The following is a 12215-nucleotide window of genomic DNA, read 5'->3' on the forward strand; positions in this document are numbered from 1 at the left end:
AGATGTATCTGCTATTTCAAAAGTTTTACTTGTTTTGTCAAGTTCGCTAACTTCATGCTACTGCTAGTTTGCATTTGCAGTTGGTGTACGTGTGTTAGCTAACTGTTAGCTGATGTGTGTTTAGCCTACAAGATGAGCAGTATCGAAACTTCATTTTATTTTTTCTGTATGTTTCAACTACCACATATTTGTACAAGAAAGCTTCATAAAGCAAGAAAAGCAAGCCTTGTATGAGGAGTTTTCTTCATTGGTTCGCTGCACAGGGATGCTGAGGTTCTCATTGGGAGTGACCAGGATGGATAGGATCAGGAAGGAGTACATCAAAGGAAGTCGTAAGTGACAATATGTACCAACTTGATTTAAAAACGTCCACTTGGATGTCATGTTGATGCTGCACTGGCTTGTGATGCGTACAATAATGTCTTTGTGGTTGGGTGTATATTAGGGCGCATCAAAAAACACAATTATTGAATTTTGATATGTCTGGGTACTAAAAGTGTTCCAATATATGTAGAAACAACACATACAAAATATTTTTCCAATACATGATTATTTAGGGGTGCCACCATACATCTGTTTTTGTGGAATAAAGTGGTGAACAGTTCAATGGTCGTCATGGAGATTTGAGGTCAGCAAAGACTGCAGCTCAAGAACTCAAAGGTGATCTTTATGGTTTTGTTGGTATTTATACTCCTATTACATATTACTATCAAATATGTGGTTTTGTCTTTGTAATTTGAATGATTTGTAGTCATATTTATAGGTATTTAGTGCTCATAGCCTCTACGGTAGCTAACATTAGCCAGCTACAGTTTGCTAATGACAGTTAGCTAATAGCTGAGCAAGCATAACAACAAGAGTAATATAGAGTAGACAGTATTACTGATGCCTCATATTTATTGAGAGTAGTACTGTAGTCCTACATAATCTGATATACACTTGTCCATGTATTATTTTAGTCACTGTTTAGTGCTCATTGCCTCTACTGTAGCTAACATTAGCTAGCTACAGTTTACTAATGACAGTTAGCTAATAACTGAGCAAACATAACATCAACAACAGTAATATAGAGTAGACAGTATTACTGATGCTTCATATTTATTGAGAGTAGTACTGTAGTCCTACATAATCTGATATACACTTGTCCATGTATTATTTTAGTCACTGTTTAGTACTCATTGCCTCTACTGTAGCTAACATTAGCTAGCTACAGTTTGCTAATGACAGTTAGCTAGTTAAGCATAACATCAACAACAGTAATATAGAGTAGACAGTATTACTGATGGCTCATATTTATTGAGAGTAGTACTGTAGTCCTACATAATGTGATATACACTTGTCCATGTATTATTTTAGTCACTGTGCAGCACAACCCACCAGCTCTCCTAAGATGCTGCCCTCAACAACTAGTTCCTTTCAGACTAGCAGTCACAGCTTGGTCTTTGGTCTGGGCCCCCTTTGATAACCCTATAGAAAATCATGCTGTATACAAGTTCATTGTACTCAACATTTCCAGGTCAACTTTTTGGCAATGAGACTAGAAATTGCACATTTTCCGAAATTTTACAAAAGTTTATGTGTGAGGTGGGGGTGCCACCTCTAAATCTCAATGGATTTCCTCAAAACTTTGCAAAAGACATTTTTATGTTCATTGGAAAAAAATTGAATGGCAGCCAAATTGATATTATGAATTTAAAATTTCCCATTCAAATTTGATGCATATTATAGACCACCAATCCGTCTATTATTGTAGATCTGTTATTATAGACTCAAAAACATTGGCAGATCAACAAGGAAACCTGACATTTTATCTTACTTCTATGAGTGCCACTGTGCCTTACTAAAATAGTATCTGTATCATGTTGGTACTACGCTGGGCAGTGAGAAGGTGAATGGTGTCTCTGTGGTTGCCATGGCTACCCTAATATAAGGGTCTGTCATATTGGTGGACCAGCATGGACACATGCAACGTTAACACATTCAACTTGCTAATGAAAGTCATATTGCATATTATCTGATATCCATCCCAAAAATAATGCTTTTTTTATTTTTACAGAATTGCATGACATGCAACTTGAACAAAATAGTCATGTAAATACTTCAACACTATAAATAAAATAATGAAATAAAGTCCACCACAAATTGTCAGAATTACAACAGTAAAAGCAAAACAAACAAAAAAAAACCCACCTGCAATTCTGGTGTTTGTGAATGCGCCTGGCTGCTTTGGCTGTGATTGGTGGATAGCCAGGAAGTGTTGTGTTGCGGACAATGACGGAGAAATGTGTGCATGGCGTTGGGAGTAAGCACTGCTGTTGGTGTGTTAAGGTCGGCCATAAAGTTTTAAAAGAGCGCCAGACTTTGGGCGCCTGTCAAGATTATGATATGTGCAAGATGTTACTTCCACAATATCATCTCTTTTTTTTTTTTAGGCACCGTTTTTGACGGTTTGGTGCCCTTTTCATGACTTTTCATGACTAATATGTAACAATTAGATCTAGGTATTTCAGCTTTCATGATATACATACTGATGCTACACTGCAAGTAATAAGCAGAATAATGCCCACTACTTACTTTTAACATATCAGCGGATTAGCCTCTCATGTTGTGGTACCGATGGCGTCGCTGCGATTGTTACTATTCAAAGTGTGTTCCGTGCATTTATAGAACTTTGTTGCTTTTTGTTTTTTGGGGGGCATCTGTGTTGGTCCTAGTGGCTTAATCAGGAATTACTACTGCAAATAGACCCGTATTACTGTAAAGGCCATTGCAAATCTTTACAGATGCTTTTAAAGTGTCCTCTGTAATACTGTAATACTTTGAACCGAGTACTCCGTGTCGCAGGATCAAAGTGCAGAGAAATAATGCACACCACATGAAGGCATCGTCGCGGCCATATTAGCACCAGATGTGCAACACTGGCCTCCGTCTCTGCAACGCATGACTGCAGTGGATTAACGCAATAAAACGTTGAACAACTGCATTTTGAGCGCTACGATGCGTGCAAAAGAGACCGTGGCCGCTTCTTAGAAATCAAACACACTGCATGGTAGTCATTTGCGTTGGATGTTTATGTGCTGAAGGTTAGGTAAGGCGATACGCTGCACCTGAAAAGATGGAATTGGGATCATGATGAGCTGTGAAGGTTGGGTGAGCGTAAGAGCAAAGGTGGTGTAAAGAGCACACATTTTTTGTGCTGCGCGGTGCCTCTGGCTGTTCATGTGACACCACATCAACAAAACTGCTATGATTTTATATAGTGTGCGTATGCAGGGATGAAGAATCACTAACTAAATTATATTTAGTGCATTTTAGAGGTGATTTATTTGTGTATTCGCATTTGTGTTAATTACCCATCGCTTATAAAAGATGAAACCAGTAGTTGACTAATGTCTTTTGGCCAGAGTTGAGGTTGAATTTCAGCAGATGTTTTGACTTAAGCGAAATCGAATTCTGATGTTTTGCTGTCAACTTCATTAAATAGATCATCATCAAGGGGGATTTTGTTCATTAGGCTGAAGCAGCCTCTTAAATTAATAGTTGATTTATATCACCATTGCATAAATGATCAAACAGGACTTCTTTTCGTATAAAGTTTTGCAGTAAATGTGCTGCCACTCCAAAAGAGCATGTTTACATGACTTTTGCTTTAATCCGTTTTATTAAGGATGAATGGAGCGTAGCTGCCATCTAGCAATTGGAAGCAAAACAAGCTCAAACACGCCATGTAACACTGATATCATCAAAGCCAATAGTCCAGATTGTTGCAAAAGTGCCACTTGCATTGCTCTGGTAAGACGCTGTGGCGAGTGCCGGTGTGGCGAGCGCCGATCAAACTCAAACTTGAACAGAGTGTTCCAGCATCAAAAAGAGACATACGGATTATTGCGATAGCCAGGTACGGTGCGAAGCTAATGTGAGTTTACAACAGATATTACAAGTCCTGCCCGTACATTTTGCTTGATGGCGGCCATGTTTTTCTACCAATCTTGCTCCAAATTTACACACATGACTGACATTGTTAGTCCTCTCTTGGTGTGTACCAAATTTGGTGGGGTTAGACACCATAAAAGGCATAAAGTGCTTTGAGCTTTGTGACAAATTTCAAGTGTCAAACTGTATTTGTCAGAAAAGTAATAGTAGCGGCAACACTGTGCAGGTGTGTATTTTGAGAGGTTTTCATTCTTTATGTGCAGTGGTTGAGGAGTAGAAGAGTTGGTTCACAAACGGGGGTGTCCAATCCGCAGTCATTTTCTAACACCAACAGGTCATGCTTTTATGAGGAAATAAAAGTTATAAAGTTGAAATATTAAAGTAAGATGGTAATGGTTTTATTTCATTTGAACATGCATTAGATTACAATTGAGTGCATCCCAAAATCAGTTCCCAGTTCCACAAAAGGAGTAGGAAGAAGCAAAGCTTATTAAATCCTACCCCTCCATCTAGTACTTTTACAATCACTAACTGTTACATTTGTTCACTTCTTGCTTTCCTCATTATAATTAATTAATTATAATTCCTCATTAGTTTTTTTTGTTTTGTTTTTTCATTAATTTAATTAAATTGTGTTTAATTAATTTTTATTTTATTAATTTTTATTTTATTTAATTTTGTTTTGAAATTTTCTAAAAAAAAATTAAAAATTTGTCAAATTTGTAGGTGAAAGGAGCATCCAATACCATAATGGGTCCCATAGTAAGTGTCAATATAGTGATATATATAGCACATCATGATTGGTTCAAGACTCTTAATGTATTTAGCAAACATGGACTGCTTGTATTGTTTCTTGAATTGATGTGTTTTTGAGTCATAATATTATGAAAAACCAACAGAAGAAAGTTGTATTTTTTTTAAATATTAGGTTTTGAGAAAAGTTATAATGAATAAAGTCAAAAATTGTAATTACAAGAAGAAAATTTACAAGATGAAATGAGTATAAAGTCGTAATATTATGAGGAAAGATAAGGTAGTTTTCGTGGCATACAGGGGAAATATTGTAGAAAAAAAGGATGTTTTGATGGCTTTATGACCTATAACTACCGTGGATGGCCGTGTCAGCATATCAAGTGGAAACAAGTTTAATGAGCTGATTTCATAACAGGATGTTTTGAGAAGAGTTTTTGAGCTCGCATAGTACAGTGTTACTCATGCTCGTCTTAGCCTCGAGTCGCAGTTTGACTGTGTCTCTAAAGTCTTTTGGTTGTTTGAAAAAATGGCTTAACCTGTCAGCACAGTCAGACAGCAAGTAGTCACGCAGGAAATCTCCATTCTGCCTTCATCCTTAAGAATTTTTCTTAACTTTCCCGAGGCATTTTCTGTCATTTCTCTTTTTTTTTCACTCGGCAACCTAATCAATTTCATCTCCGCTCACTTTCTGACACCTCATTTGTCTTTGGTTTAGCATGACACCGCTATCCCCACAACGCCAGAGGCAGCAAGGCGGCTCGTCCCACCGCTTCCAGTCCAGCAATGGCGCTCGCATTCCTTCTTCACTTACTTTGTGGCTCTTTTTCTCACCAAGATCAAAAGACTACATTTTTGGCACACTCTTTTGGCCTTTTTCTTTGTAAGGGGACTGAAAGCAGTGTTGTGGTTTTCTGCTTTAAAATAAACAAAAAAGATAAATTCATCTTTATGGGATGTTGTGTTCTCACAGACGTCCTGTGTTGGGATGCCGTTATTGATCTGCTATAGACTGCTGCCATTTTTATTTGACAAACATCCTGCCGTAAGCCCCTAATTTGTCATTCAAACAGCCTAGTGGGCATTGCTGGTCTGTGTGTAATCAGCCAGTCCCGCATTCCACCCCGGTCTCAAACCAAGGTCCACAGAATGAGAGTCCAGAGCGTGAGTCATTGAGCTAAAAGTCCAGACTGCTGACTTGATGTCTTCAGGTGTCAGGGAGTAAGGTTTACCAACTTACATCCGCTTTGCCACACTGGCTGGCATCTGTTAAATATGGCAGTTTGCACAATGACCAGTATAGCTTGCAGTATAGCACTGTTTTGTGAAAGAATTCATTTGTATTGCCATTTAAGGGGGGATGGACAGAGAGGGAAGAGGGAGAAAATCACTTGGCTGAAGAGAGGACCTACAAAAACAGACAGGGGGGGGCAATAGCAACAACATCATCAATAAGTAATCTTAGCAACAACATCATCAATAAGTAATCTTTTTAAGAGGGGACAGATCACGAAAAAAACTCAAAGCCAGAACAAAACAAATACAACTACCACAACATCCAGGGGGGACAGATCAAGAACAGAATAGAGCCCACAACAACAACAAAAAAACATCAGCAGCAACAGCATCCATTAGTACTACTTTTAAGAGGGGACAGATCAAGAAAAAATACAACAAACAACAACAAGAACAAAATCAAAGCCACAACAAAACAAAGACAACAGCAACCACAACATCCACTTGTACTTTTTTCAGAGGGGACGGATCAAGAAAAGAATAGACCCAAGAACAAAAAAGACATCAGCAGCAACATCCACTCCTAGTCTTTTTCAGACTAGGAGCGATTCCAGAACAAAAAGCAGCAACATCCATTAGTAATATTTTAAGTGGGGGCAGATCAAGAAACCATAGGAGCCAGAACAAAAAAGACAACATTGGCTAGTATGCAGGTTAAGCAACAGGTAAAGTACAAGAAAAGACATTTTCGGCAATTTTCACCAAACTTTGGCACATGGGCCTAAGGCAGGCGTCTCAAACACGCGGCCCGCGGGCCAAATGTGGCCCACAGGACACTAGTTTGAGGCCCCCACCTTGATATGAAAGTTTAATGTTAGTGCGGCCCGCGCAAGTTTGATATGGATGCTGTATGGTATCATGTACCCAGAAAAAATTATTACGTTTGATTAATGTTCATGTTAAAGGTTAAATAACTGTTAATAGTTATCCTCCCTATCCGTGTGGAAGTGGTAAGTTTTTGGCTATTTAAGTTTAAAGGAAATAACTTGAAGGCTACCGTTTAGGTCGCTAGCTCTCCAGTTTGCGAGTTAGCATGTGTCTCAAGACCCTGCAGTTGCACAATATGTTGTAAATAAAAAGAGTATAAATGTGACTATAGTCGTGTTTTGTCATGTCTACAGGGCTCTAATAATGCTTTGTTCATTTTAATCTGAAAAAAAGAATTTGTCTACCCACCAACTATATGTGGTTTCTTAAGTTTTTATTATTTGCCGTTTTATTATTATTATATTTATTTATTTATTACTGATTGATTTTCTTTATTCTTGATTTGTTAATTTATTTTTCGTCTTATTTTGTGTAGAAAAAAAAAAAGTAAGATATTTGAGAACAGTGGAATGTTTTATCAGAGCTTTTATTGTAGAAAATAGGAACAAAGGCAAAGTTTTTTAAATTTTTTTGTTTTTAATAAATGTTAATTAATAAATGCGTTTGTTTTTTTGTTTTTTTTGGAAAACCTGATGTGGCCCAGTCTCACCCAGACCCGAGCTTCAGTGGCCCCCAAGTAAATTGAGAAATCCTCCCCCTGAGTACTCTAAGTGGGTTTCGAATAAAGGATAAGGGGATCTTAAAGAACCAAATCATCGAACCAGATCGTTTATTCCTGACAACAATACCTAATAGAGACGTCCGGGCTTATCTGCAGTACCTGTATGCCTACAAGTAAGCGGAGCTGCAAAAAAGCACCCTTCCTTTCCCTGCACGGCCTTTTATACACTCAAGATTGTGTAAGAGGCTGGAGTCTTGTTGCAAAGCAAGCTGTCATATGCGTACCCGATGTTTCCACCTTAGTCAGTTGTCACGTTAGTCCTTTTTGTGTGGGTGCGTGTATAAGTATCTTTTGTCTGTATTTGTGAGACTATGTGTTTGTATTTGCTTTCATCTTTAGCTAGCAAAATTGACCAAATACCTTCAGGGACAAAAAAAATCTTGAATGAATTTCTTTTCACAATTGGTGCTTACAGTATTCCCATGCATGATGAATAATACAATACAAAAAGTGTACTAGTACTAGAGAAATACGTAGGTAGACGAACAACTTTTGTTCTTTTCATGACATTTCACCCCACGATGATACAAAAGGAAAGTCATCACCATGGCAGTGAGAAATTAGACATTGCTCAGAAAATGTTTACATGCCGACCAACATGAGCTCTTTCACTGTTGTGAGCATCATCAAGGCTAAAGATCCTATAAAGATTGGATTGCTCCACTATAGTATTTAGGTTAGGTGTATAGGTTGTTGTGTCCAGCTACGTCTGTGCTCGGACTCAAACCCGGCTTTTATCCTTCCCCTACAAACGACTGACATGATCTGATTTCCAGCTTTTCTGTGCAAGCATCTGCTTTTTAATCATCCCTATATATCACTTCTAAAGCCTTTTCTTTTGTTTTTTTCAAACCTTTGTGGTGATTTCTCTGAAATGACTCGTTGCCATAATGACAAAGCGCTCTTTTTTATGCATCACTAATGATGAATGGGGGGGAAAAAATCCCAGCGGCACACTCCAACATTGTGTAGAACATCTTCCAAGAAGTGTTGAAGCTGTCATAGCTGCAAAGTATAGTCCCGCGTCGTCCATATTTTCACTTTTTTTAGGTAGAACGGCCACTTTTAGTCCAAATACTATTGCCTCCCGCCAAATGACACAATTTGCCCTGGAAATGTCACGCACTTTTTCTCCCTCAATACTACATGGTTGCTCCAAGATGCCCTCTGAGAAAATACATCACGACGTGCATTTGCTCATATTTCTTCATTTTGACATGTGAACTTTTTATTCGACCGCAGTGGCATCAAAAACATGCGCTCACTGATGAGTCACAGTGCAGCTTTGAGGATTTACGTATTTGTCGTGGGCTGATGGGTAGTACATTTAACACACACGCACACACACACAGAGGCAGACAAGCACATTCCATGAGCATCCAGTCATTCCAAAACCTGGCAGGCTGCATAAATGACATTTTCACCTTTGACTTTCAGGGGAAAACTGCTTTATAAAAGTCTTTATAAATAAGAAGAGAACAGTATAAGCAATGTATTTAGGTAAAATATGACTCAAGTCCATGCAGGTATCCATTTAAGCACAGTAATAAAGACGCTATGAAACTGAATATGTGTCATTTTGTGATCAAATGAGGGCCATCTCCATGGCAACTGAGTAAAGTATCATCTTATCAGCACAAAATAGTTTGATATATTTGTAATATACTTCATTGTGGCCTAGAAAGAGCTGCTTTGATCAGCATCGGTGATTAAGTCCTGATCTATTTTGGGTTGTGAACAAGTGACAAGTGTGAACACAATGGTGTCTTGGGGTTCTTAAGAGTCAGACAGCGCCCATTACTGTTGTGTGTGTGTTTGTGTGTCTGTCACGCTCGCTCTCGTGTGTGAGCTTTGTGTGGTTATTTTTGCTCTCCTGTAAGTGTACGTGTGTTGCCGTCTGTGGGAAAACAAGTCACAGAACTGCCTGATGACAAGTTGGCACCGCATGAAGTCATTAGCGTTTAGAACGTCTACTGTGTGTGCTTTTGGGTCCTTAATGGCCTAATATGCCACGTCCCAGAATGTACTTCATTAAGTGTTTATTATGGGATATCAATTAGTTTTTAAATCATTTTGAAGTATTTATTTAGCCTTAGGAAGTCATTATATAAGATCAACAAAGTGCTTGCCAAGTACCACCTTAATAGTTATACTTCATAACATACCAAATAATGAGTAAGGTCTTCAATAGAGCAGAACAGCAGTACAACTTCAACTTGATAAATAGTGAACCCACACCTATTGGGAATTATCAAATGATATAAAAAAACTGCTCAGTAACCCCCCACAACTCTGTGCTCAAATGTCACTGTTTTTGTGGTGGTGTCAACATGTAACGGATAGTCCTTAAAGTGCAAAAGTAACTTGACAATAGCCACGTTTACATGAGGAGTTTTTCTCTTTCCGAAAGGAATCTTTCCGAATGACTTTTCCGAAAGCAATGGTATACATGAAAATGAATATTCCAATCGCGTGTCTACATGCGCCGCTATAATCAACCAGAATAGTCAATAGGGCATGCCCAGTAAAACGTAAACACCAACATCACATGATACCGACTTCCTCGAGTTTTTCTTTCACTTGTTGGAATAACTCCGTATTGCCAGTTTTTCCTTCGTCCAGTCTTGAAATTTAGTTTGAATCAAAAACAAACTTTCCGCAGCAGTCCAGTGCCGATTGCTGGCCTCCATTTTTTTAAATCAAAGAACATCTGGAGCTGCGTGTTACGTCATATCTCAGCATTCGCTGAAAGAACACACCCGGGAACAGGAAAAGATAAAGTTCAATCTTGCTAATATTTTATAATTAAGCTCAGCACATGTTTTATATAGATATGTATTTTCTTTTTTAATAAAAGTGGACTTGTGAATGGCGTATAGAAGGGTTTAGATTCTGTTCCACAGATGGCGCTAATGCACACCAAAGCTGCTTGCCAACCGCCAATAAACAACAGAAGAAGAAAAACACCACGAAGAAGAACGCAGTCTGACAACTTTCCGTTTGAGCGGGTACAAGATTCCTCAATCGGATTGGGGAAAGGAATATTCCACCCCTGTGAATCCCATTATATATTCATTCGGATTGGCACTTTTCTTTCGGAATGAGGTGTATACAAAGGTTACATTCTTGGAATTGGAATATTTGTGTCCATGTATACGTGGCTATTGTTAACTTATTTATACCTGTAAGCCTATACCCCACTTTTTATATACTTTTACTACCCTTAATGTAAATCGTAGTGACATCACACTCATATCATTAAAAAAACATGCAAACTTAGTTGTAACTGCTTATAAATATTCACAAAGAGTTTATTACACTGTTATTAACCTATTTATGCCTGTTTGTATACGCTTGTTTGTATACACTTATGTAAAGTCCTACCATAGACTTGTAGTAGACATAAACTTACCAAGTCGTGAGGTCGCTCTCATTGTGGAAAAAAATGTGTATAACTGTTTATAAACAATTTATAAAGCCTTTACCAAGATAGCTCACACTGAAATGTGGTGTAAGTATATTTAATAAACAATAAGTAGCTGGTTTAAAAGTGCTAATAAACACTTTATCACGGTGCATCTATTGTAACGAGGTATTGTGCTGTGCATGCAAAGTTTGTCCTTTTTGGGGGGAGGGGCAGGCAATGGTGGGCGGTGGCATGCAAAATGAAGAGTGGCCCGTGTGGTCACACCCTGCTGATCTCAAGCACCCTCCAGTGAAGTACCTCCCGTCTGGCCGCCTGCTGTTTATTAGAAGTGATGCCAGATCTCATTGAGAGGACAAATACTTCCGACAGATCCGGGTGGGGGGGGGGGGGGCGTGAGTGGATGGTCCGTCTCTGATTAAGGTTGGCTTACCTCATCCAAATTAACCCACGTCTCAGACCACAAAAGAGATGGAGCACGGCTGTGTGATTTATCCCACTCATGAGCCATGTACACCCTCCTTTACCCCCTCCCCCCCCCCCCCCCCCCCCCTTTGTCCTGCCCTCAAGCGGCCTGTCACCGTGAAGACGGCACAAAAGTCGGAGATGATTAGCAATTAACGCCGCATCTTTGTATTTGCATGTGTGGCGTTGTCAATCATGTTGTGTGTCACCCCCCCTTTGACCCCCTCCATGGCCTGCCCATGTGCTCCCATTGGGGTAGCGATTGATACACTTGGAGAGGACCGTTTTCACACTCACTTAGAGTTTAAGCAGCAGAGGAACAACAGAGGAACAACCTCCTGCTGAGACACATCATCATCCACCGTCTTTTTATTCCTCTCCCATCCTGATTGGTTTATATTTTGGAGTTTCTTTAGTATCATGGAGAGGTTCCAAAGATGGAGGCCGGCTCTTTTTTGTGTGTTTGCTCTCGGCCTCCATCACCAGACTAGAAGCGGCGTGAGGGCGTCCTGGTTCTCAGTCCCTGTGGTGTTATTGTTGACAGAGACGGGAGTGGCACAGGACGGGGTCGGAGAGGGTCTCACGGCGGCTCCTACCACTGAGCACGAGGATGACAACTCTTTGGGCTACACAGGTACTGATGCTGCTGCTTTGACACCATTGCTACTAATGTGCTCGAACTACACATGTGGATACCTGAGTTATCACATAGTCAATAAACATAAACCAATACTAAAATTCACTTTTTCTTTCTGACACCACCTTGTAAAGTGAAGCTAATTAAGACTATTTTTTGTC

The 12215-nt window shown here is 39.2% G+C and overlaps 1 protein-coding gene across 7 annotated transcripts in view; it reads left to right on the forward strand.

Moving 5' to 3' along the window:
- Positions 1 to 12215, forward strand: part of robo1 (roundabout, axon guidance receptor, homolog 1 (Drosophila)) — a 366932-nt gene that overhangs the window by 166339 nt on the left and 188378 nt on the right. For 6 of the 7 annotated variants that reach the window (XM_058080084.2, XM_058080085.2, XM_058080086.2 and 3 more), the window contains one exon: positions 11962 to 12051. The exons of the other annotated variant lie outside the window; for it this stretch is intronic. In XM_058080084.2, coding sequence (XP_057936067.2) covers positions 11962 to 12051 — 90 coding nt within the window. The remainder of the gene's footprint in view (positions 1 to 11961; positions 12052 to 12215) is intronic. 7 annotated transcript variants of the gene reach the window in all.

Source organism: Doryrhamphus excisus, linkage group LG8, assembly GCF_037039965.1.
Source record: "Doryrhamphus excisus strain RoL-2023G ecotype Guam linkage group LG8, RoL_Dexc_Guam_v1.1, whole genome shotgun sequence".
NCBI classification, from domain to species: Eukaryota; Metazoa; Chordata; class Actinopteri; order Syngnathiformes; family Syngnathidae; genus Doryrhamphus; species Doryrhamphus excisus.